At 41.6% G+C, this 27,103-nt stretch overlaps 1 protein-coding gene across 1 annotated transcript in view; it reads left to right on the top strand.

The window, feature by feature from the left end:
• The window catches only part of bin3 (bridging integrator 3), a 30,280-nt gene extending 3,621 nt beyond the window's left edge, over nucleotides 1-26,659 (top strand). The window contains exons 2-9 of the mRNA XM_041937168.1: nucleotides 3,030-3,078; nucleotides 3,970-4,010; nucleotides 9,833-9,894; nucleotides 11,499-11,635; nucleotides 16,021-16,061; nucleotides 21,228-21,369; nucleotides 22,482-22,616; nucleotides 25,038-26,659. Of these exons, the coding sequence (XP_041793102.1) occupies nucleotides 3,030-3,078; nucleotides 3,970-4,010; nucleotides 9,833-9,894; nucleotides 11,499-11,635; nucleotides 16,021-16,061; nucleotides 21,228-21,369; nucleotides 22,482-22,616; nucleotides 25,038-25,184 (754 nt within the window). The 3' untranslated portion in view covers nucleotides 25,185-26,659. The remainder of the gene's footprint in view (nucleotides 1-3,029; nucleotides 3,079-3,969; nucleotides 4,011-9,832; nucleotides 9,895-11,498; nucleotides 11,636-16,020; nucleotides 16,062-21,227; nucleotides 21,370-22,481; nucleotides 22,617-25,037) is intronic.
• The last annotated feature ends 444 nt before the right edge of the window (nucleotides 26,660-27,103 follow it).

Here is a 27,103-nt window from a genome sequence, read left to right as displayed (position 1 = left end):
ACATTTGTTTTCAGAAAAATTTGGACTTCAGCTGGTGTAACACACAAGTTTTCTGTCTTCAGCTGTCTTGTGGCCGGGCCTCTGCCATGTCAGAAGCTGGGTTCACAGGACCCGACTTACCAATGTTTCTAAATGTGACAGCCCCTACAGAAATATTGCTGTGTGAAGAAACATTAGAAATGATTCTCACAGTGACTACCATCCTCCCTCTTCTCATTCTCTCCCTCTGGTTGCCTGCTACATTTTCCCTCTCCCTCCCCGAAGCACACTTCACTCTCTGCGTTTGCCAGTTCTCATGAGCAGTTGAAGAGAGTGACCACTTTCCTTTGGCTCCATGTAGAATCTATAATACTCTGAATTTATAAAATTAAGGACGTGCTTTTGTTTTTTTTCCCCCAACCAAATATATCCTTTCATACATTAAAGGGAAAATCCACCTTAATACAGTTACACTTGGACGGACTCTCTTGATGTCATTGAGAAATAAATCCTGTCATGGTCAGCTCTGCCAGGATGTAGCAAAAGAGAACATTGAAAGGAAACATTTAAATATATGTTTCATGGTGCATTGATGGCTGTTTGGAACGCTGTAATGTTTACACTTAACTCTTCCATTGGGTTTGTGCTATGGATGTCATGATTTTCTCCTGGACACACCCACCAAATGGAAGCAAGTATCGACGTTATTGCCAAACATTGCACAATGTTGGTAGAAAACCGACCAACCAGAAAAATACTGAAAAATAACTATTGCAAAATTCCTTTGAGTGTACCACTAATGCACTCCATTTAAAAGAAAAAGTAAAACACCAAATCAACAAAGTGACAGTATACTTGTCAATTTTCTTTGAATACAACCACACTGGCTGTGCTTTAGCACTGCGCCTCCACTGTGTGTCCTCTTTTCACTCACGAATCGTGTGATGTTCCCTTAAATTTCAGTTATACCATTGTTAATTGTTAAAATGGACACGCACCGCTGTTGTACATATTTGTGAGTTAAGCTTTATTTATTCAGGAAGTCTCATTGGCATCAAGATGTCTTTTACAAGATAGACCTGAGACAAATTTCATACATCATAATAATACAATTCAGTCACACACAGACACACTAATTAAAACAATCACAATACTATTAGCAAGGAAAACTTTAATGTCCCTCAGAGGATTGAGTGTCTTCAATTTGTTTTTGTGGCTCATTCCAATAGCAAGATGCATGGTAACCTATTAGTATAAAAGCCATTAGTATATACGAGTCACTTGTGTAGCTGTGCGTAGTTGAAGTTTCTTGCACAATTGAGGACTCATCTTTTATACACACTGGAAAATTATGTGGGTAAAGCTCTTAAAAATCATGAGGGCAAATGCCAAACAAAGGAATATACTGCATTAGCATGAGGGACAGTCAGTCATCAGAAGAAGGTGCTTAACCATACTGACTGAAAGAGTTAATGGGATATGTACTCAAGGGAGGCAAGTTATAAACTATTGTTGATAGGTTGGTACGTGTCTGACCAGGCTGAATTGATTCTCAGGTGGTTGTTTCCAGACTTAAGTCTCATGGTGAAAGCTGGTGTAAGATGTAGTCTGCCTGTGTGAGGCTGATTCCCCTTATTGTAGCTGTGGGACTGACTGACCTCCAGCCTAACTTCACATTCAAAGAACTCCGTTAAACTATGCCGCTGTTGTATTTTGGAAAAGGAACGCCACATATGTATGTGTCGTTCCCAATGTGACGCTACAGTGTACCGATCAGATAATCAGAGAAAGGTGAGGCACATAAGATGGTGGTGAGTAATTTCTGTGGTTATTTTCCGAGTTGGCTCACCCAGATGACGACACAATGGGTGAAACTACTTTCTTGAGCCAAAAGCAACAAAACGTTTTTAGGCATCAGTAATCTGTTCGGATTTTAATGAATAAAGGATTAATCCTAAACTTCAGCTAAGATAAGGTCATAACACGTGGTACCTGCTACAACCTAGAACACACCATCAACACAGAGCCAGCAAATAAAAGGAAATCTTGATACCTGAGCCACTAGTGAAACCTGTTTTTATATTTTTTTTTACTAGATTAATCCTGCTGTTATTTGACCATGTTGAGTTTTGTGATTGAGCTGTCATCAAAAGGATCTTCCCCACACATCTGTAGCATTCCCTGGTTGCACAACGAGGCCCTACATCACACCCTCACTTTTCCATCTCATTAGTCTACACACCTTTCCTTTGACGCAGCTGCTGCCTCACCCTGCCTGTCAGCAGCAACCGTCCATCATATAGCTTAGATTTCAGGCTATTAGTGCCACATCAATGACAACCTACAGCCGAGCACATTGGCAAGGCAGAGTGTTCTGTCTCATGGATTCCCAAAGCACTGTGATGCTCGGCAGCAACTTATTAAGGCAAAGGGAAGGTTTTGAAAAGAGGATAAAAGATTGTGTTTTAACTAAGAAGGAACAGGTTTCTTTTTCTTTTCCCAAAACTATAGTCAGGATGTCAGTGTGTTTTTCTTTCAAGAGTGAAGAAAAGTTTGTATTTCATTCTGAAAATTACATGCAGCTACTGCAGTTACACTAAACCCCATGATGTTTTGTTTTTTTTTTTGATTGATTTGTAGCACTGGTCTCAAGTTTTCTTTGAAAAAGTCATTGTCCAGGCTGAACACTCCCAATATATTAGGATATCTATTTTTTTGATATACATTAAAGCATGTGCATCTGTGTTTGATTGTCAGTCACACTGAGAAGAGGCTACAACCACTTCTGTTTAGTGATATCCGCCTGCAATGGGAGCCAGATGTGTTTAGTGTTGACATGAACTTGATGTCCACGGCTTTAACTGCACACTCCAGAGAAGCAGGAATTAACAGCTTCAGATTGTCTGTGTCTGAAGGAGGCGCTTGTTCACCTTTAAACCTGCACCAGCCTGTAGTAAACCATCATGCACCTGATGACAATCGAAGCAATCATTAATGGTTTTCCAGTTGCTTATGTCTGTCACCTGTTATTTCCTTTTGTGTGATTGCAGGATTCCCTTCAAGATTGGACAACCAAAGAAGCAGATTGTCTCTAAAACAGTAAGTCACCCACTAGAACAGTGGGAAGTTGACTCAATTCAGTCATTATTCAAAAGAGTTTAGTGTATAAAATTCAATCAAGTCCACGTAAATGAATACATAAAAGCTTACTTTAAGGCAGGGGTTGTAAAAAAGTGATTTTGTGAATGTTTAGTTGTAGTTGTTAACCTTTAGAAATGGTATACACAACATGACTAGTAGTCTAAATAATGTCATCAGAGTGCCTCACCCAAAAGACTGATTAGATGCCAATTTGTCTGAGCCATGCAAGGGGGCAGAGGTGGTTACCTTGAAGTGACAGTCAGTGGGTGTTCTCCTTGCTGGAGAAAACCACTTCCAGTGTAATGGGTCTGTGGCCCAGCAGTCACTGTCAGACTAGGTTTCCAGCTTCCTGTGCCATCCTAGGCAAAAACCAGGGAGTGGGTTAGAGTCAGCCCAGTTAGATGATCCACTAGCGACAAAGTGTCAGCTGCCATCCTCGTTGTTTTGGCCACTGTGTTTAAATCCAGAAGCCCACAGAACCACAAGACAGGAACCCATGCTGCCTCTGTAACCTGCTTGGCATAGTTTAGAGACATGGTTGGCCAACCAGTCTAAGCTAATGTTGACCCTGGGAACTTGATGTATTTTAAAGTATATTACCTGGATTTCCACTGGAACCCAGTGGAGTTACAGTTCCTTAGATGTGATCTATGCCACCCGAAAAGTCCCTGTTCCTGTCAAATCACATGGCAGGACTTGAACCATGGTTAAGTGATAACACAAGCCTTCAGACTGCAATAACTCATGTCATCATTCAGGCTACAAAGAAGTTAACTACTCAGAATTTTGTCCCCAAACACATTTTGAATAATCGTCACAGAATTTGACATGAAATGTGCTCTTTTATAGGTTGAAAGAGACTTCGAGCGAGAATATGACAAGCTCCAAAAGTAAGTTTACACTTTGAAGGTCTATATTAATGTACACAGTCAAAGTGCTTTTTCTCTATTTGTGAGTATTGTACAGTGAGTTTGAGGTCCATGCATGTGTGTGAAATTGCTGTCCCTTTTTGCCTTCACTTCAGTGAAAAGTGATTTCTCCTGCACCATATCAGTGTGTCCACATAACAGATTTTATTTTCATGGAAGTCCTGTTCAATTTCTTAGACCTTGTCATCAGTCAGAGATGTTCTTTTGCCAACATAAAAAAAATCATAGTTTAAATTTATCTGTAAAAATAAGCATATTGAATAAACTGTCATTGTCAGCTTTTTAATTATCAACTTATATATGAATAAAGTGTGTCTTTAAGGAAAAGTTAAACTACAGCATGTAATGTATGCATAATACATAATGGATGTGTATCTACCAGCCTGCTGCTCAAGTCCAGTGTGGGGTGTATGAGGCAACTCCCCATTTTATTCTATTGTTAGTTTTTGTAATATTGACAATAACAACTGAAGGTGTTCTACTCATATAAGTGTGTGTTTTATTTATTGTAAAATATATATCAGTTAGTGTGCAGTCCTCAGTTATAGAAGTATAAAGTAAGACATATGTCCCAGCCACAATGTAATGATGTAATGTTGGAAATCTGAAAACAACACACTGATCTTTTCACAGATTTATGTATGTTGGTCCAAAATTAGTAGTTGTAGTGTGTTATACAATTATTGTGTAATTTTACTTAACATGTAGGTATTTTGGTTTTACATGTTTACAGAGCACTCTGGGAAGCTAGCACTAAACATGCGCCTCAATGTACATACAGTTTCTTTGTCCCGCACTATTTGCCAATCTCTGCTGTGTTTGGTCTCTTTTTTTTTTCTCAACACTGAACTGTGAAAGGACCCACGTTTGAGCTATGGTGGAGTCTGAAATTAGAAGTTGTGAAAGAGAGCTTACTTTCTGTTAGATATTTCCCTGAACCTATGATGAACCTAGATTCAAGCGACAAGTCATAATGTTTTGTAGGGTTAGGTGATGTGACGGTATCAACTGGGTGGGCGAAAGCAGAAATGTGTGCACCAGTAGAGATCTGGTATTACCATTTCCACTGCAGGAGCTATTCATTAGTGTCTATGCTATATATTCGGGGCAGGCTGCGTAGTAAATGAGGGTTGGATTCTTGCCTGATCTTGCAATTCTGGAAAGCTGGAGACCCAGTCTAACCTGAGAGTGATGGTTGGTGGCGGGAATGCACCTCTAAGCTGGTTTGCAGACTACTGCAAAGATGACACTGACAAGAAAACATGGAGGAGAAGAGTAAAATTTAATACAGAGCAGGAGGCATTCTGACCAATCCAAGATGAGGGAGAAGAAGCTATTGCTAAAAAAGTGTGAGTTCTGTTGTGTGGAAATGGTGCAGTTATTTTACATTTTTAAACTGTTTATGTGATTTAAAATTCTTCATACCATGATAGAAGACTTTGGGCATATAGCTGAGCCCTCATCTTATGCCATTTCCTGTAAATGCATCATTAGTGTTTATACATTAAGAAAAAAGTTTAAATGTATTTCATTAATTTGTGTATGTAGCCATTGTAATAGAATATATAAAAAACTAAAACGTTAATTTTAAAACTGTTGACAGATATTATTTGATATCTACTTCAAAGTAGTAGCATGATGTTAGTGTTTCTATGAAACAAAGGAGAGCTTCAGAGCATATAAGCACCCAAGACCAGAGAGTTCAGTACATCCGGGCCTTCTCTCAGTGTGAGGCTGAGGTTAGAGAAACTCCCTGAGGGCCCCGCACAGTGAGTGGGAGCACCATTTTCCTCTCAGGTTTTGTTGAGTAGGAGGGCCCATTATCAGGAAGGTGTGGTGCCAATAGACCTTATAGATGAGTCAGAGCAGCAGGCATGTACAGACATTCAGGTTCTCCACCCTAGAGATCCATATCAACACATTGTGGTGCATCTGTGACCTAAATATACTTTGTAGGCTTCACCATGGTTCCTGTTTGTGCATTCTGTCCACCTGACAAAAGATCATTTTGGTGTTATTAGACCTGTGATTTTGTTGGATTGAAAATATTGATTTGAAATAAATGTAGACAGCTCAATATTTGAGTTATAAAAAATGTCACACACACACACATATATATGTATACATGCATTTTTTACATTTTTACATAAGGGCATAACACACATTAACATTTTGGATGACCCTTAAATTTGCTCTTAAATAATTGTAACCAAAATACGAAGTAAGAACATTGTACATCTGGAAAATTGTTAATGTTGTCACTTGTATCACATACACATGACATGTACACCGATGTCATATATAGTATATCCGCTTTTAGTAAATATCAATCAATCTATTGGCCCGGGTTATTAATCTTTCAAGCTCTAAACTGGGCACGCACGCACGCACGCACGCACGCACACACACAAACACAAACACAAACACACACACACACACACAAACCATGCAGTAAACACAGGACGGGCTCTCTTCATTTTCTTAATGACCATCACTTTATTTAACTTTTGGGGGTCTCACCTTTTTAAGATGGACATTTTGGGAAAAATGTGGGAAAATTACATTTGGCATGAATTCTACTTGATGCAGGTTGAATTTCTAGTGTAAATACTACAGTGGATGGATTTAATCAACTGAAACTAGACAACCCTAGTTGGTCAATAGATTTACACAATTTCTGGTATAATTATTTGGTTTTAGCACTGATTTACATGGAAGTACAGTGCCTGACCTGGTTCTTGTGTGAATGACAATAACCAGGTATTTACCCAAAAGGTGTGAAACATGTTTGAGTGCTTGCTCTTTTTCTAGTGTCATATAAAGGGTTTGTGTGTGAAAGTCATATAAAATGTGGGAGTGTCTATCCAATTTTCAATTGGCGATGTGGCTAGATGATTGTGACTGCACAGGCCCAACGTTGGGGCACTGGAGCTAGGAGCAGCAGCTGTTCCACTAGGCCGCTCTATTAGCACCTTTTGGAAAGACACTCCTGGTTCACCTGGCACTCATCCAGCATCTCTCACTGTCAGTGCTGACAGAGTAAGGAAGACGCAACAACATTGTGCAACACATTTTAAAGTAGGAAGTACTATCTGGAACATGAGTTCTACATGCACAAACAGGCATTGGACTCATAGAATGCTAGTTTGTTTACATAGTCAGATCCTTTACCCACTATCCCACAACCCAATCTCCATGATTGGCAGGGTTTTCCTGTTAAACTGTTATTTTTCTCATTTCATGTTTGTCTCCTTTTATTACTCTCAAGTGTTAACTATGTCAGCCAAGAAACAAGACTATTTTAGTTTTAGTTGGTTTTACATGATGCCCTCCATTGACTCGACTGACATTCAGATTCACCTTCAGAACAAAGTCTAGTTAAGTTGTAGGAATTCGAAACTCTTTCTACTTGCTGCAGTCACCAAGATGTAAATGATGAAACTGACTTACATTTCCAGATGTTTTTAACAATGTCAGAAGCAATTTTCTAGTTGCAGGTATGACTAAAAACAGAACTGTAACATAATACATACACAGTGACCTGAACTCTTCACAGCACATTAATGTCTCTGGTCTACATGCATGCTGAAAATGTATTTACTGGGCAACCTATGTTATGGAAACAGGAAGAGATCTTCTAGTTATTAGATCGATATTGACTAAATCCTGCCTGAATTATTGCTAATAATGACTATAATGTGAGAAGCATTTGGTGCAATTAGAAATGTCTATTTCTAAGTATCTGGAAAGTAAGTGTATTTTGATGACTTTAGAGGATGGCTGATGGCTTATGAGACCCAGTTACATCTAATTGGTGAGAGAAAACAAGAAGTTACTGTGGAGATTGTTCTGACAGAATGTTTTTTTTCCTGTGGTGTGAACAATAAGGGATGAAGTTACATCATTTACTGCAAATGACATTTTTGGAACAACCTCCATCTGGTATGTGGCGATTGAGTGCAAAATCCTAAAACATGTCAAGACAAACAAAAGCATGGAGAGGACAAGTTATGATAGAAAATAATTAATGGTTTTTAGTTAGCCGTAGATTCTACATCTTCAGAGTTTACTAGCCCTTTGTCAGGGCAACAAACAAATTAATAAATTAAATTGCAGTCACAGATCACAACCTGAAATCAAAGCTGTTACATAGCCCTGATTCAATGTGATCATTTGCTAATTTGCTTTTGACATATAATCGAATGAAACAGTACAAAGACAATACATTTGTTTTCTATCATCTATTTAATTGATTCTTGTAAATATATGCTTACTATGTGTGGAAGTTGGAATAAGTTGTGGAATGCTCCACAAACACCTGTTTGGAACATTCCACAGGTAAACAGGTTCATTGGTACCAGGTGATCGTGTCATGATGGGTTTGAAAGGGGCATCCTCGAAAGACTCAGTCATTCCCAAGCAAGGATGGAGCGAGCGATGATTGTATGAAGGATGTTACTTCACAGGAACAGAAACACTTCATGAGACTGTTGTTGGTAAACACAGTTCATTTACAAAAGATGGTCGTCTGTTTTTTTTTTTTTTTTTTTCATTTTCCACAGCAGCCCAACCTTTTTGGAATCTGGGTTGTAATACAAACGCAGTGTGATATGGAATAATTCCACAAAACATTTGGTTGTTGACAGTCACCCAGAACTCACATGCATGTTTTGTGACAAAATCTAAAAGCCTTTGATGTGATTGTACAGTGTGCAAATTTAGAAGTTCAGAAAATACTGTATTTACGTTTTTGGCTTCAATCGCTTTGAATTGAACACTTCCTTTATTCTCCTGTCCCTTTCTGAAATGGAGCTGTATGAGCTAACTCTTGTGTTTTTGTGGACATATTAAATGAATAATGATAATAATAATGATAAATAAAAATCATTTTGGTGCATTATTCCTTTGAAGCCCTTCTCCTTTAGTTTAACCGTTCAGTCATCAGAGCCAGTAGAGAACATTGATGCACCTGTGGGTATGCTTGAGTAACCCAGCATTTGTTTATATCCCAGCAGTTGGATTGTGTATTTTGGACGCAACTGAACTGATTTTTGTTTTGCACAGCCATATGTGTTAGCAGTGCCTTTAAATCTTGTGGCCATAGTGCCCCACCAGAAATCCTATGGGATTACACAGCTATTGTCTTCCTAGTTAATATAATCCCTTAAAGCAAAGATGGAAATGAAACCCCACCACGTTCCCTTTTTCATCAAACCAGGAGAAGTGATATGACAGCAGTCTCAGGGGAGATTCTAAACCCCTCGTTTGCCTTAATTGATATAATGAATGGCATGTGTTTTCAGCCTCCATAGTCTGGTAATTGCCATTTTTAACACCCATCAATGGAGTATGTGCAGTGGAATGATTGAAGACATTAATGCTTTTGAGCGCAAATGTAGTTGACAGTAACAAGAAGGATTCCCTGTATTATTAATTAGCTAACGGATGTTATAATATTTTATGTGGAATCAATGAAATGTGTAATTCCTTCTTGAACCATGTTTTTTTTTTTTATGTACTAATCTCCTTTTTTGTTTCTGATGTTTTCTTTGTCCATGTCATCACATCTGGAGTGGATGGAATAGGTTTTGAATTATATGTATATAGATTAATTATTTAGATTAAATGTGGAGATGGTGCACTTTCATTATTTTTGTCACTTTTGTCATTTTTTCTTGTTCTGTTCTGTTCCATTTCAGCCCATTGTTCTCAGTATAACTGATGTGTTACGGTATTACTAGACCAGAAGCTGGCTGATAATCATTCTTCTTGTTGTCTTACAGGCTGGAGGATCAGACGAAAAAGCTTCACAAGGACATGAAGAAAAGCACCGAGGCTGATTTAGGTGTGTTCTGCCAACAACCTGTGTGTTCCCGCCGAGTGTGCCATTGATCTCCACTTGTTCGCCAGCATACTTGATGTTGCCTGGCAGGTTTTTCAGGGCTAGAAAGACGTTTGGTTGTCTTGGTTTGTTTGGTGGTGCGTCAGCTCTCTGAACGACTCGACAAATGAGACGAGATAGTGCAGGCCTTCGCCTTCATCTTATATGGGTTTTTTTAGGCTGTTATAGTGTGTGTTTTGGATTCATGAGTGCATGTTTTTATGCAGTGTTCAGTTAGGGCTCGATTTGTCTACCACTCTGCCTTCATTTATTCATGCATTTGTCGACCACAGAGACCATGTTTACTCTACTTTTTATGTGCTTATTTGTTGGTTTTGGAGTTGTGTATTTGGGAAGCAGCAGTAGACATGGCCTGTGGTAAGTAGTCAGTTGTGGGGGTGGAGGAGCGGGTACGGATGGAGGAGTGAGAGGCTTCTTCATTTCCTCTCCTTTGTGCTCTGGAATATGGATGTCTGCATCATCAAAGTGTCATAGCTGTCAGGCCCTCATTATCGTTAATGGATTCCATCTGTTGCACAGGTCCCGTCTCCACCAACTGTTACTAAACAAAGAACTGGACCTACTCTGCATGTCAGCACTGCATTTAATACACTGCCTTCAATATCGACCATCATTTATCAAGTCAAGGGTGGTGATAAGCAGAGCTCTATTGAACTCACTGCCAATTAGCCGTAGAGGGACGATAATATCTTTTAAGGGCTGCTTCGGTTCACTATTTCAATTAGACTAAGCAACATCAGGCAAAGAACGTGGCTGGGATAACCGTGCTTTTCTTACTGACAAACTGCTCACCTCATTCCAGCCCCAGGTCATTGCAAGGGACTTCACTTATTTGCACACTAATAATACAAATAATTAAATCACTACCCTCACCGCCACCCTATAATCAACATGTCTCTCAGTCATATGAGACAAGGTCACATCAAACAATTTGTTACTTGTCAAATGGAGAGAGATGCAGAAACGCCACAGCATAATAATTGATTGCTTGAAAATTGTTCTTGAGAGAATCCTTAGGGAGTGTGAAAAGACTGTTCCAGATCTCCATGAAGCCCATTTTCACCACAGCCTCTCCTGTCAGCCCGTGTCCCCCCAGTGAAGCTCATTTATTTTGACTATGAAGCCATAATCTGATATGTGCTCTGTGTCTAAACAAAGTGGCATGAGTGCAGATTAACAGTAATTGGTGCTGTCAGTGTAGAAACATTGCAAAGATTCTTGGTGCTCTAGTGAATATTCAACACGGCAGCCAGCCCCACCAACCCCTCAGCACTGTGCCATTCTACTTTTGCTCTTTGCTCACTTTTGAAGACCCTACCACATACAAACACATACACTGATGAAACGCTTTAAGCCTTTGTGTAATCCACAAAAATTGCCCTTTTGATTTAGGAAAAATTAAAATAAATCTGGTAGAATATGTAGATGAGGACATTTTCAGTAACCATTTAAATGGGCTATAATCTACATGATTGTCTTATTGTTATTTTTTCTCACGATTATTAAACAAACCTCTTATGTATCTTCTTTGTATGTGTCTCCGTCAGCCATGTCCAAGGCCGCAGTGAAGATCTCTGCAGACCTGCTGAGTAACCCGCTGTGTGAGCAGGACCAGGCCTTCCTGGAGTCCATAACCGCTTTAGATACAGCCATGAGAAGGATGGACTCCTTCAACCAGGAAAAGGTCAGACTCAATCCCACGGTCTTTCGCACTGTAAATTTTTAGTGTGTGCCTCACTCTTTTTCTGTCTTTCTGTGCTTTGTTTTCTTGGCACTTGCCATTGGCGCTGATAGCATCAGATTGGTATCGGGGGAAATGTCTTTCCTCAGACATACAAAGTAGGAAACTAGATGAGTTTTTGTTGAAAATGCATGTTTTCATATTTGTCAATATTGTGCAGCCTGTGGACTAAAAACTATCCGTATGTCTTTCCTTCTGCTGTTTTTGAAAAGCATCTGTGGCATCATCCTCTATAAGCTCAAGCTACTGGTTATCAGCTGTGAAAATTGATGCATTTGTGACTCACTGGTGTCTAAAATAACTCGTACAATGGAAAGGCCTTTTCTCAACAGGAAAATATGCCCTACCACAAAACAGAACTAACTCGCAGCATGTGCAGTGAAAAAGTCTATTGTATTGCTTGCATTCCTTATTGAAACAAACATTTGCCTTCAGTTCAACATTCTCCTTCATGGAGAAAAGCATTGAATCATCTTAATAATACTCAACACTTAAACTTCTTAAATCCCTCCTGCAGATAGTCCAACAGGTTGACCCAAACTCACATTAGCTTCCATAGAGCTACTCCGTTAGTGTGGCTTAAATATGGTCCATCACTTCCTTCACCCACGTTTCCTCTCTTGTTGCACATATATGTATTGCAACATTTAGAGAATTTGTTGATTTGGAGTGCGTTCCTTGTAATCTTTGTGCTTTTCACCCATGTATGTTTTGTCCTAAGGGGCAACCGTAGATAGGCAGACATTTCTCCCCAGAACTGAAAGCAGTACAGCATACTCTTGCCTTGCTCTCTCACAGCTGTGAAGATCTCTTCTTTGGCTGTCAGGCCTCTTCAGATTATTTGCCGCTTGCACTTCAGGTTTTTGATTAGAATCATTGCCAAAGGTAGTTATAATGTGAATCATAGTGGCACCGCATGTGTGCATCCTCAAGGCACTACACTGTGAAGGGTAGACTTTTAAAGAGGAAAAAACACAGGAGAACACAGGAGATCACACTAAGGCATATACCGATTGACTTTTTTCCATCTGTGTTTTCTTGACTCATTGCCCTGCTGTTAGGTGTACTGTGCTTTTCACATTTGTTGCCTTCAAAATATTCCCCTTTCTTTTCACATTTAGCTGTGTACCAGAATGATTTCATAACTTTTTCCGCAACAATGATCAAACAATGTGGAGAAAAATGAATACCTTTCTAAAAAGTGCATCATATTTTTTTATTCCATGCTTGAATTGTAGTGTAGTGTCTCGGGAGTAGCACACCATCTGGATTTGTATATTTGGGGTAGAATGGACATGATTTATATTTTCTGTGACATCTCATGAACTGGACTCAGTTTCCACAGAAAATCAAACCATAACCGTTTCCCATAGATATGTGAGTGAAGCAGTGGCCATGCTTCAACCCAAACTCTCAGAGGAATGTTTTGAATTCTTCTTTACATTAAAACCAATTGAATCAAATGATATGTATTGATCATCTAAGTAGCCAGCATGAGTCGGTTAATACGTCTCATCAGTTGATTAAGAGTTTGATATTTTCAGAGAAATGTCATGTCAAGAACCTTCTTTCTTCTGTCACAAAAAGGAACTGAAATGTCACAAGGACAAGGAGGAAAATGATTGTATTGAATATATAATATGGTAAGTGTGTAAGGTGGGGTTAAAGCAACTACACTATAGCAGTCACTTTTGTTTCTTTTTTTCCTTCTTCAGCTTTAACATACCAGTCTTTCAGACTGGCTTTGCTCACAGCTCATCAAATTTTACAGGAGCAATTTTGAGTGACTAGACAAAGTAGAATGTGGGTTGGACGGAGCGTGTGGGTTTGTGACCCGGGGTGCGTATGTTCCAGGACTTGGCTTGGTCGAGAGCCCAGGAGATCACTCCTGCCAGTTTGACTGTTTTCAGTATAGAGTAACTTCTACATTCTTCTGATTTTATAGAATATCAAATTTGCTTCTTTTTTCATTTTCACTGTCTACCACTTTGGAACTGAAGACTTTTCATCAGTGATGCCATGCACACTTCTCTGTCCATAGGGATGTTGGGTACTCTTAATCTACCTCTTTCTTTCCACCTCATTTGAAGACCAAAGTTTGGAGATTGACTCTTCCAGCATCAAAGTCTCCCTGGTAACCTTTGCTCCCTGCCTTAAATTGTAACCTGGGAGGTCAGGCCATTACTGGATCCTGCTTCAGCTCTCCTCAACACCCTCATCAGCTCTCATTTTAATGTAATTTTGCATTTTTACATTTTAAGCAGTTTCTATTAGCAGAAGGCGCAGCTTGCCTTTAACATGTATAATTGTGATTCTGTTTTCTCGTGTGTAGTTTCCTTGTTTGGCTGGGTGACTGGGATGTGTTTGACAGTGATTCAGCTAGGCAGCACAGTATTTCACTTGTGCAGGACAGCAGTCACCAGCTGTATTGACGTGGTTGTATTTTTTTTTTAACACACTTTCATCCAGAGTAGATTTTGACAGCTAGGTCACACCTGATTTTCTCTGCACTTCTTTCAGTCTTACTAAATAAAAATCCTCGCCTTAACACGATGTTCAGTTCCAGCTTTGGGCAGGGCTGCGTGGCTCCTTTTGTAGAGTGGCTAAAAGTGAGCTAAAGGCAAAATAGTGATTGTGAACACTTTTTGGTCAGTCTGCTATGTGGAATATCACCTCAGGTTTGCTAGGTGTTTAAAATCCAGCACAGCTCACTCGAACACTGCTTCTCCCTTCAAGCTGACTGTTGATTCTGACGGCACCAACAGCAAACCCTATTGCTCCAGCAAAACAGACACAAAAGCATCCACCCTTTGCTCTTCTCCGTGTTGAGACGAGATGTTCTGCCGCAGGGCCTGCAAGTGAGAGAGCCAGCAGATAAAACGTGCAGCGATAATGAAGGCAGCAGTGGCCCAGGTCTGTGTGTTTATTTCTGGGGCTGAGGAGGGCGCACAGCCCCGCCGGCACACTGCTGCCGAAGCTGAGCCCCAGTGTAGATGGCGGCAGCGCAGTAGAGGATGCTCCGTTTGGAGGGATATTGATTTCCTCTGCGATCTGTGTGTATTTTTGGGAGGCCTGTGTGCCAGGATGGCCTCTGCCCCGTGACTCACTGATGGAGACTACTGCTTGAGCGTCGGCCTCAGGCTCTGCGAGGCCTCCAAGGAATAGCTCTGCCCCCCCCTCTCTGTGGGAAGGGGCAGAGGGTAGAGGGCACCAGCATGCTTAAGCAAATCTGCCGCTGTTGTTCTCCCTCCTCGCTGCATGCTCTCACCTTAGAAGCAGCGGCGCAGCTCAAGTCGGGGAGGGGGGGATGGTGTGAATATGTAAAACAAAGAAAATGTGAATTCCCATGTACTTATTTGTTATTGGTTCTCTGTTTTCCCTCAAACCACAATCAACCATTTTGTACTTGGAAATCTGCCGGTGTGAAGCAGTGAGTGTTGCTGTATGTTCTCATAGATGGTCAGGGCATTTTTACAAAGCACAGCTGCGATCTTGCTGCCTTGTTGTTGTGTGATTGACTGTCCTTCCAATAGCGAGTGAACATATGATTAGTGGAGCTGCTCACTGTTCTCATGCAGCTGTCACTTCACATCTCGCTGCTTTAAGATTCTCCTTCACTGTTCTTACCATTTACTCTTCACTTGACTCCATTGCCTGGTTAACTTGGCATCCTGTCATGCTCGAAGATGCAGCCGTAACAGTCATTTTGAATCTGCAATGTAAATGACGCTGGAAACTTTATTAATTGTGTGCCAACTTCTGTCGATGAGACTTGGTGCCGGGGCTGGAGGCCTCAAGATGAGATGTTCGTTTACTTCCATTTAACACCCCCCTTCCCCTCCTTCCCTCCCCTGTCGGTTCTGGCAACCAGAAGGAGAATGCAGGAAAATATAAACTGTTATTGTTAAAATGTTTGTTTGCAAAGAACTTTCATCTTGTAAGGCAGCCCACCCTCCACAGGATTTGAAATCAGTTGGGCTTTGCTTTCATGTCCGTCCCCTGACAGTTCCATCCTTTTGTATTGCAAGCTCAATGAATATTCAGGGTTTTCTCCTCAGGGCTTGTGTACAATAAAAGAGTCAACGTCACGAAAGTTTCTTTGCGAGCCCCCCCACCCCTTTCTTGAGTATTCTGTATGAAATATACACAATGTTGGTGTTTGTGCAGTGGCATTACTTAGCAGCTAATGAACGAGAGATGTAGAAGCTATTTTGTTCTGATTTCAGTTTTGATGTAACACAATTTGACAATGAATAACAATTTGTCATGTCACTTCCCTTGATGTAGTGGTGCTTATTGCTGACATTAACATGTTCTTTTTATTACAGGTCAACCAGATCCAGAAGACCGTTATTGACCCTCTGAAAAAGTAAGTGCTCATCTTGATTTCTTGTACTTTCTTTGTTACTGCTGTATTTTAAGGGTTGGCCTTAAATGTCTGTTTATACCAGACCAGGGTCAAATAGTTGTTGCTGATAAGTTTAGCATTTGTTTGGAGTAGCAAAGTGGCGGAGTTTTCCACATAAGGCCATACAGTGAATTTAAATGCATTACAAAGTCACGATAAAGTACTGTAAAGGCAGTATAGTTCAGTTTTCAGTTCATTTAATGTTCCTGATGTGTTAAATCCATATGACACTCTGGGCAGATGAAGTCCGGTGCCCTGTAACGTTTTTATTATTTGGCCCGCACTGGTAGTGCAGGACCACAGGAAGGCCTGCAGTGTAGTAATACAGATTGTAAAACTGAACTCGGGAGTGAGTGGTGCTGCTGTGGTGGTAGTGTGTCTGGAAGAAAGTTTATTTGGTTTTCATTCCTAATACTCGCCCCCATTTGAGCCGGCTGTGAGTGCTATTCCATTCCTTAAGCCTCACTTTTTCAAACACACACGCACACACACACACATACTGAGCACACATGCAAAACAGAGGTACTGAAGGGAGTGGTTGGACTATCCCACCCGTCTTCCGGAGCGCTTGTTAAGGTTTGCTTCCTCCTCTTGGCTCCTCCCAAGAGATTCAACATGCTGTGTAAGAGAGCATGTGCAAATGTTTCTATTGGTAGTTTATGTTGGGGCTCATAAGACTGTTAGTTCATTTTTCAAAACAACCAATGTGAAGAGATTCCTCCATAAAACATGAATAGTATGGGTCAGACTTTGTGTGTGTGCAAGCTTGTTTGTGTGTGCGTGTGCATGTGCATGCATGCATGCGTGCGTGTTAAACCCTTTCTTCCTCGTGCGCTCTGGTGGCGGAGCAATGACAGGATGGAATGGTTCTAATTTCCTCTTCCTGGTGGGCGGCAGGCGGACGTGTGGGCAGGCTCAGAATATGGCAAAGGGCCCAGCTTCCTGGGCCCAGAGCCGTGGATTGGTTGAGGAGGAGAACTGTCTCAGGACAGTGCACACACTCACACAAACATACACACACACACACACAAACACCAACCCAGACTTTGGAGGGGGCGCTTTCTTACAAAGACGGTATTTTAGACCATAAAGTTAGGTATTTACATGATTCTGAAATAGAGCAGAGGAAGTAAGTTCATAAACGAGTTTTGAAGCAAAGCTAAACTGACCTCTTCATTAACTTTTTCCTTGCTTGAAATCTCAGCACTATTAGTTATTAGTTTCTCAAAGTGTCCTCTATAGAAAACTGAGACACAAAAGCTACTATACTTTAAAGCTTCCATTAAGATTCCATTAGTCCATCACTAATGAATATTTGTCATTGTCTACTTAATCTTGAAATACTCGTGGTGATCTTGTGTCATCATAAAGAGAATTAGAGAAGAGTTGAAAAGGAGAACGTTAATGTTAATGGAAGACCTTGAATGGGTTGTGCGTGTGTGAGTATGTGCATGTGTGTCAGGTACATGCTTGTGTCTATGTGTGATTGCTGTTTCAAATTTTGGCATCCATCCTTAATACTTGGTGTGGTAAAATGTACAGTAAACAAACAAAAAAGAGGCAGCCCCCACCCCAGCCACCCCTCCATCCCAGCGCCGCGTCTGCTTCTCTCTGAGGCCCAGACATGGATTTCATCCACTCAGCGGGGTCACTGAGTGACATCACTGTGTGTATGTGAGGGAGGGGAGTGCGTGGGCATTGAGGCATTTGTGTTATCTCGGCCTCCTAACCTAGCCCTTTCTGCTCCGTTGCTCTTTTGGGTGAGACAGAAGTCAGGTCTGTTTTGAGACCTCTGCCCCGGGTTGAGCACTGACTGGACAAACCACATCCACTCCTCTCAATCAGAGGAAGACTCTGCCCCTGGAGCAGGTTGTGAGGCTCCGAGCTGACGGGACTATTTGGCCTTAGCTGTGAGGTTGATGTGGGGGGGATTCATTTGATCTCATTTTTTTCTTTAATTATTTCAATCGAAGTTTAATTTTTTTGTGCCCAGGATGTTCGCTATGAAGCTATCTGTCTTTTTTTTTTCCTTCTTATCTCTTGTATCATGGATCAAGGCTGTGTGAGTTGTCTGAGTTTTGATCAACAAAACACAAGGCAAGTTGCAGCAGATCAAACTCTCCGTGTTGTACGTCACGCACGCATACGTTCCCATGGCCCACTGCTCTTAAGCCATTTACACAATAGGTGTTACTCACTTTACATTCAGAGTAAGCATATTTTAACAAAACTTGCCACGTGATGTAACTTTGTCTGACACTCTTAAGTCTTCATCTAAGACCGTGACACATGGGAGGTGGTAATTTGCACATAAACAATTCCCTTTCCCATATTTTTAGTGGTTTGCTGTGTGTTTTTTGCAGTAGTGAGTTATGTGATGGTGATAGTCAGGAGGGACAGCCAGCCTGCTAGACTGAGGGTGTCTAGACCAGACTTGGGCTTGGCCGATGGGTCAGACTGGCCTGTCTGTGGATTGGCAGCTGCTCATAAACACACTCTCTGGTCCAGATGCTATTTCCATCCAGCCTCTTCACCACACCCTGACCTGTCACATGGACAGTGGTGTGCCCTTGGCCCCCGTGCAGCCCTCAACCAGCGTAAGACCTCATTCAGGCAAGATTGACCGCAAATGCAGACCCAGCCGGCTGACCGGTAGTTGTCCAGCCGAGGCCAGGACATCGAGGGAAAAGTCCAGTCCTGTGCCTGGACAGTTTTAGACCAAACGATGATTACAAAGTATGTATAGTCACCTTCAGCCAGGGCCACTGCTGCCTATTCTTGTGTGGCAGCCTTTGACACAGCTGAGTCACGATAACTTCTGGACACAGAGCCCTGAATGTTCCAGTGCGACAACAACATCCAGCATGGAAAGGACAGGAATGGGTTAATAAGCAGTTGGCTTTGTGTCTAGCTCTTCCTCCTCCTTCAGTGCCAGGAGAGCAGTGGCCCTTCAGTCTCTCAGTGTGCTGAAACATAGTAGTTGCTGTCAGTGTTGTCCCACTTAAGAGCACAAACAGCAGGCCATTGTTGTGTGTCATGAGGAAATTGCACCATGCTGTCAGGTGAAGTGTGCTGGTGAGAATGCGATCAGCCTGAAAGCGGGTTTGCTGTTGCGTTGTCATCAGCCAATAGGATCGTTTTGGAGAGCAGTCATGCCTAGAGGGCAGTTACATAATCCCTTGGCACTTCAAGTATGTGTACACTGGAACAGATAGTAGACTTGAGGATCGGCAGCCACCCCTGCCATAAACTGGGCCAAAGTGGTATTTTATAAATAGCGGTAGAGCGTGGGCCGCGGGGCTGGGCTGAGCTGAGCTCCGTGATGTCACTCAAACGCTACAAGACCACTCCTTGCTTAACTTCCTGTAGTAAACAATCCCTGCTTGTCTGAGACTAAGCCCCAGTTCGAATCACTTTCTACTCCCCCCCTCCTGCCCTCTGGTAAGGTGCACAGGCAGACGTAACTGTAATCTAGGATTTCACAATCAATCCACAGGTTTTCCGTGGTTCCCTCGTCTGCTGCGCAGAGCAGGGCAAGGGTTGGCATGGAGAGGAACATAAATCACGAAGCCCACACATTTTGTGGCCAATAACACTATGGGCGGAGGCGCACATAATAAACTATTGTAGTAGTGTTCCTACACAGTTGATGAAATGCCTTAAATGAGTCATTCAAAAAAGCTATATCTCACTCTTCATTACGATTGTTTTTTTTTATTACTGACTCACATGTAGCGGACACCTGGATGAACAATCTTGTGACGTGCGTTTTAAAACCACTGTCACTAGTTTGTGTTTACATAATAGAAAGATCAATTTGTTTTTTAATGGTTATGGGGTTTAGTTTGCTTTGCTATTGTGAATGACTGCTGCTTTATATAAGAGCTCATGCTGCTGTCTTTTTTCCCCTTCACATTTGTAGTATATCCTTCATCTTTTAAAACTGAGAATGAAGCACAACTACCTCATTTTAAAGAAATACCTAATGTTGGACCTTTATAGGGTACTGTATGTTAAGTTTGGATTTTTTTCTGCCATTCAGGTGTATTAACTTTAGTTTTTTTCTAAATATTATTGGGTTGAATATTTCCTGTATACAGTAGTCCTGCTTCCCATTAAAAGCAGCCACAAAACCAGTGCAACAAGTCCCAGGATGAAGCTCAGACTCCTGTTGCTAAGTTACAGATGAGTGTTTTCCTATTTTTAGTGCTGAAGACTAGGATTCTCGTTGCAAGAATATATTTTCATTTGGAATATGATAATTGTCACAAAATGAATTGTTTCATGCCATTTTGAACTACAGTAATTAGATAATAGATGAGAGGAAGCTTAATGCAGATCTGTCCTCTGGGGTTTGAGAGTACCTCTACAATAAGATGTTGAGAAGAGGGATTTTATTAATTCATAATGACTTTTATTCAGATAGGATGCAATGCTAAATGCATATCTACAAATTTCATAGAGCAAGAAATGCTGTTTTAATGAATTCAGGAACTTGAGTTTCTCCCAGAAAATTCTGTGATAGTTTTTTCCCCCTAGTACTATAATGGAGGGGTGTGCCATATCATATTGTTCACAGCGTGTTTTTTTTTTTTTCAATAAAAAAAAGGAAAATCGTGCCGTGGTAATGGCAGTATTGTGACTTGTTGACGTAATGGGGTCGTATCGTTACACACAGCAATAACACGCATGGCTGACAGCAAAAGTAACATCAGTATCTGCTTCACAGTGAAGGAGTTAGTTCCAAAAAAGGGAGCGACTTTAGTAGTGAGGAAGTGCATTGTTTACAAAAGATTAAATGTCCAGCAAACCACAGTAGTATGTTAGAAGTGCAAGAAGGCTATAACAACAAAAAGGGGCAATGCAGCACTTATTTTAGCTCAACAGCTATTATGAGTTCTAAACCAAAGGCTATATTTCTGTATTCTGTCATATCAAGAATATACAGTTATTGCAGAAATACCCTGAAATATCATGATTTTATTTTGAGGCCATATCGCCCACTCCTACCGTGGTGTGAGTGTCAGTGCATTTTTTGTTTACATGCATGGTTGTGTGTGTTTTGTTTGGTGTCCTGTTGGCTGTGTCAGAGATGTCTAAGGTTGTCTGTGTGCTGGTTTGTTGCAGATACAGCGGCGTCTTCCCCAGCCTCAACATGGCAGTGAAACGCCGGGAACAAGCGCTGCAGGACTACAAACGGTTGCAATCCAAAGTGGAAAAGTATGAAGAAAAAGAAAAAACTGGGCCCGTTATGGTCAAACTACATCAGGTACTGTGAGTTTAAAGCCTGCATCGCTGCACGTGTCGGTCCACTCCAATGCTCCCTCTATCTGCAGGGTTAGAGTTCACTTGCTCTTACATATTGCACGTATTGTGAATAGAGCTCAATAAGTGGAAAAAGACACAAATGCTGACTGGATATGAACAAAAATAGTTGAGCACATGCATACTGTACATGTGCGCTCCTTCACCCACGCAAGCTACCAGGCTCTCAAGTAGTGCCTTTTCAAAAAGGCACTGCTGCACATCTACAGGCACGTAATTGAGAATTGTAGACACACACATACACACTATGAGGCCACTACAGAAGCGCACACATTCACAGATAGCGCTGCAGTGTTGCCTATGCTATTGCCTCTAACACATCCTCGCATGGCGAGCCACCCACACACATTGAGAAAAGCACTGTCAGGGGAACAAAGCCTTGAAGAGGCCCCTACATCCCTGCCCTTTGAATCCCCGTGCACTTAAAGAAAGGATCCTGACAAAACGCTCGTATGCCATTTCAACCGGCATGTCTAAAGAAAACTAACTAATGATCATACCATAATGCAGCAGATAAACAATATGTTGTAGTTTGAATATAGCAACTCCCCCCTTCTCTTTTAATAATAATTCTCACCCTCTCACACATATTCATTGTGCATTCCATAACTCCATGCCTACAGTAGACTACCCACTAATACATTCACACACAGATCAGTGGTGCTGGAGTCCACTCACAGCCAAGTCTGCCCACATTACCCACTCCTCCTCACTGTGGTCGTGATTACAGCCTTTTTTTCTTTTTTTTTCTTTTTTTTTTTTTGCACTGCTTCTCCGTGGGAATTAGGCAAATATCTTTCTGAACAATAAGAAAGGACACTAAAGATGGCTCTGGTGCTAAAATACATAAAACTAACTTGTTTGTCTTTGCGGGGATTCGTTTCTCCCGTAAGCTGCGACTCTTTGCTACAGTTTCTGTGGAAGAATGTGTTAAATTATGTGTAAATTATAACATGAGCTCACATGGTGAAATGAGGGGATGTTATGTAAAGCCAGAGCTGATAGTGACCGCTGGTGACCCGTTCTTTTGTTTCCTCTCTCCCCTCCACACCCCAGGCCAGAGAGGAGCTCCGACCGGTCAGGGAAGACTTCGAGGCCAAGAACAAGCAGCTGCTGGACGAGATGCCCAAATTCTACCACAGCCGCATCGACTACTTCCAGCCCAGCTTTGAGGCTCTCATCAGGGCGCAGGTTAGTGATCCCCCCCTAGAGATGCACACACAATGAGGCGCTCACGCATGCACGCACACACCCACCCCACAGTGTGCTGTTACGCCCTCTGAGTGTTGGTTAAACAGTGGATAAAGTGTCTGATGGAAGGGAGTGTATAATCCTGGCAGTCTGTCTCCCTCCACGCAGTCCTAATGTGATTAACCCCCAGTGACGGCCCACACTACTGTGTTTAGCTCAGGAAGGCCTCATCTGTCTGGCTCCACTGCAGCCCTGCAAGTCATCCTCTAACCTGACGCTTCTCTTTAAGCAGCTGGGCGTCTCAAGTTAGCGCCACCATGTCCCCCTCCCCCACCCCAGACCTGCTTGGCCATGTCATTTCCTCTTTGGGACAATCACTGGCACACTCCTAATTAGTAAACTAGATTATCCTAGACCTAATGACAATTATGGAGTTATATGATGTACTTTGAAGTTAAAATTAGCGCACTGATCAATCAGCTGTAGCTGTCATTAAATATTCCATCCAATCTGAGCTCAGGTCTTTTCTCTTTTAAGTTTCAATCTCATTTTTACCTTTTTACCTGGCTTTGTACGGTGCCAGAGATCTTTATTAGTCACACTGCATGCTATTTCATTCTGTCTACATTATCTTAATTCATGTAGCTCACGCACATGAATGAGCATTTACACATGTTGACATACACACAGCCACACGTGGGTGGCCGGAGGACCAGTGGACCTCATCCCCTGCCTTTGTTGCATGTGCTTGGTTTCATCCTCCACTCCCTTCTCTCCCAGCCGCTGTTGCTGCTCAGCTCCCAGCGGCAGCAGGAAAAGGCACAAAGGCTGCCTTTGTTGTGAGCCTTCAGCTCCACTACCGCGAGTCCTGTCCAGCGGCTGTCAGTGGGACACTTGGCCTGACCTGTCCACCTGTACAGATGTTGAAGAATTGAGACATTGTCTTGATTTCCCTTTTCTCAGTGTTGCATTCTCTGCTGCATGTGTTCATTGTAAAAATTTTTTTACAATGAACAAAAAAAAACAAACAGAAAAAAACCCCAAACGCTTAAAAGATTACTTTCTTTGTCCCTCCTTCAGTTGATTTTCTTTGTTTCCTGAAACAGTGGCCACGCATTGTTAAGGATGCAACTTAAATTATTCATTATTTTGGTAGGCTAAGAGGTCAAAGTGTAACCTCTCTGTATAAATATTAAGCAGCTGGGACTATGGTATCTTATGCCCAGACAGAAGTCATGTAAATTAAAGCTCTATTTACCCAAAGGCTCCTTTTTTGTATTGTAGGTGGCCACAGTTGTGTGAGGCTGCGTTTACTCCTCGCGGTGACTCGACTAATTGTAATAGTAGCGTGTCTTTGCAGCAGAGGGCACCCAGACACTGATCTGGTGTACATTATCATCATTGGTCATATGGACATTTCCGATGGACCTTTCAACAAGCCACTTTTGGGAAAAGAAATATCCGCTTTACCCCCACAAACAGCAGTAACCCGATACTTATGGCCCACTCATGTGGTTTAGGTGGCAAATATTGGTATAAACATACAAAGGTCTTTCAGACTGAGCACTTAAAAAGGATTGTACAATGTGGTTTAAACTTGACTTTTTTTTTCTATTGGCTGACAGTGTCAAATCTGCTCATGACATACTGAGACAAATGTTACTTCTATATGAGATGCAGGATTCTCAGTTCATTTCCAACTTGACCTTATTCTGTGGTGACCCTTAGCGAATCAGTGAGAATCTCTCCCACCGGTATCTTGGTTGGTCTCGCTGTTTCGGCCTACAATAGGACACACGTGCAATTTAAGAGAAACCAACGATGCCCCCTTAAGAGCAAGGTATCGTATGTATCGCTGCATGAATAAATATTGAGATGTGTGTGTGTGTGTGTGGGTTTCAAGGGGTTGTATTTCCCAGTACTTTCATTCTCTGCCTACTCTTCTGGAGTCTTGTAATGTGATTAAAGTCTATTAATCATCAAAGCAACTCTCTAGGGAGCCTGACTCATGAACTAAGGGGAAGAAGCAGGGGTGGGAAGTGTCAAGAAAGCTTTCAGTGAACACTCTCTATCTCTTGTTCAGATTGGGAGAGAAAAGCAGGGTCACTACCCAGTGAAGTGCTGGGTTTTTGGGGCTTTGTCTGAGTTGTTTGATATCTGTGGGCTCCCTCTTCTCCTCTCGAATCACCTCTCATTAGCGAGGTTGAAGAGGTATGAGACCAGCAGCTTCCGACTAGTGTCAGTAAAAGCAAGGTTAGATTGTGCCAGTGGAGCAGAGTTTGGATACGAGTTTTTCCTGAGAGGCATCAAAGGAAAGGTCTGCGGATTTGACCCTGTCGCATCTTCATCAGAGGACAGACAGGACTATCTTTTTCACTCATCACAGGCTAAGTCTTTTCCTCTCTCCCTCCTGGCCCCCAGGTGGTCTATTTCACAGAAATGTACAAGATCTTCAGCGAGTTAACAGACCAGATCGACCAGGCGGGGTTGACTGATGAGCAGAGGGAGAGGGAGACCGAGGCCAAGCTCAGCGAGTTGCGTGCTCTGTCCATTGTCGCCGACGACTGAAGGAGGAAAGCCGAAATCCGGGAAGGGCTCCTTTCACGCCTCTCTGAATGGATTGCACTCTTTTCGGGCTCCTGCGTGCAGTTCAGACGGACAGCAGTGGCCTTAACCTGATTATCAGCTTGTTTCCTCGCGGCCTCATCAACCCCCATTCCTCTCGCACTGCACTCCCATGTCTCATTCTCAGACTCGCTGCATCTCAAAGCAGCCGAAATGCCACATTAACTAAGCCATCAGCCAAGTGCAACATTATAAGCCAATATGTTGTTTTTGTTTTGTTTTTTTAGTAACGGAATGAAACCGTTCTCGTCTGAACTAATTAACAGGGTTACACTTCTTGGTTTCAGAGATGTCTATAAGCATTTGTTGCTAAAGTAGGAAATGAGCAAGGAAATGTTTTATTAGTCACATCTGCTTTGTTACCAACAATCTGTGAAACATAGTTTTTATTACCCAACTTTGAAATTACAAACACTACAGACTGAATGTTATTTAACATACTGCAGGTTATCGGCAAGAAAATGTATTTCTGTATTTTGGCCTTTGCTGGTTATTTCCCAGTTTAGCTCTGTGCCATGTTGTGTGAGGGCTTTTTATTGGGGTCCGCAGGATGATATCAGTAACATCACCTGTGCATAATGTGCCTACGTTGTCCTGACTGTGGATGTAACACGAAAGCTAACTTGTGTGAAGTGAGATTGTGCCTTTGCAGCGGCGTTGAAAGGTCGACCACTGAGGCGACGGAGAGATCGAGCCACCGCTGAGGTCCAACCGCTGTGCAAAACAAAGGCTGGTGCTCCCTCTAGTGGAAAATACTGATCACGACCACAATATCCTTTTATTCACACCATCCATCATTTGTTCTGTTGTGTTGCAGTTTGTCTGTTAGCTAAGAGGCTCACACATTGTTGGCACTCTAGAGACAGTCTTCTCTCTGTACCCTCTACACCAGGGTTGGAAGCCAGCTCCTTTCTGGTTGTCCTAAACTTTGGACCAAATTATACTGTCATTGCACTCCTTTGTTTCCACCTTTATCGGGTTCTGCCTCAGTATGATTAACATGCTGTGGTTAATGGGGCTATATGGTAATGTACACACACTGATTGCTCTCATATCATGTTAATGGCTTTTTGAGCTGTCATACGAAGAAGTTGATTATTTATTCTTTGACCGACGTTTTAATTTTGAAATAATTGAGGCAAATGCTTTGTCGATTGTGTTTGTGTTCTGCAACGCAGACTGTTTGAGTTACACGTGAATAACTGTATTAATGAAGGTGTTTTTCTAAATAATGAAGAGTTAAGTTGTAGTAGTGGTTTACTCTTTTTTTTAACACATCTAAGTGAGTACTTTAACATTAGAGTTGGTTTTATTTAGGTTTTTAAATGTATTAATATCACAATCTGTTATATGACAACATCAGCTGTCATCTCAATTTGATAATCAATCATGAAATAAATGAACTGTGAGAATGGCAACCATGTCTACAATCTGCGTTAACCAATTACGATTATGTCGCTGATGAGTTTCATATTTCTCCATGTCACCGTAGGAGTTGTGAGGTTTTATTCTGTCAGGAGGAAAAGTGTTGCAGAATTTACTCACACAGAAGAGTTACTATCAATTACTAATCTTTATTTCTGTTCAGTTTTACTTTACTGGAATTAGTCAGTAGTGTCCGGTCAACAAATCTCAATATAAGCAGTATTTACAGTTCAGCCATTATTTTTCTTTACAAATCATTGCTGGTTGAAGCCCTCGTTAGTGTTAATGGTTTAGCTTCAGGTGAATGATTACAACCCTGACTCCAGAATAGTTGGGACGCTGTGTAAAACAAAAATAAAACCGAATGTGATCATCCTTTTTACACATACTCAACTGAAAACAGCACAAAGACAATATATTTAATGTTTGACCTCATC

Source organism: Chelmon rostratus, chromosome 5 (assembly GCF_017976325.1).
Source record: "Chelmon rostratus isolate fCheRos1 chromosome 5, fCheRos1.pri, whole genome shotgun sequence".
Taxonomy (NCBI): Eukaryota; Metazoa; Chordata; class Actinopteri; order Chaetodontiformes; family Chaetodontidae; genus Chelmon; species Chelmon rostratus.
The sequence above is the reverse complement of the archived record's forward strand: the minus strand, read 5'-3'. Positions and strand labels throughout refer to the sequence as shown.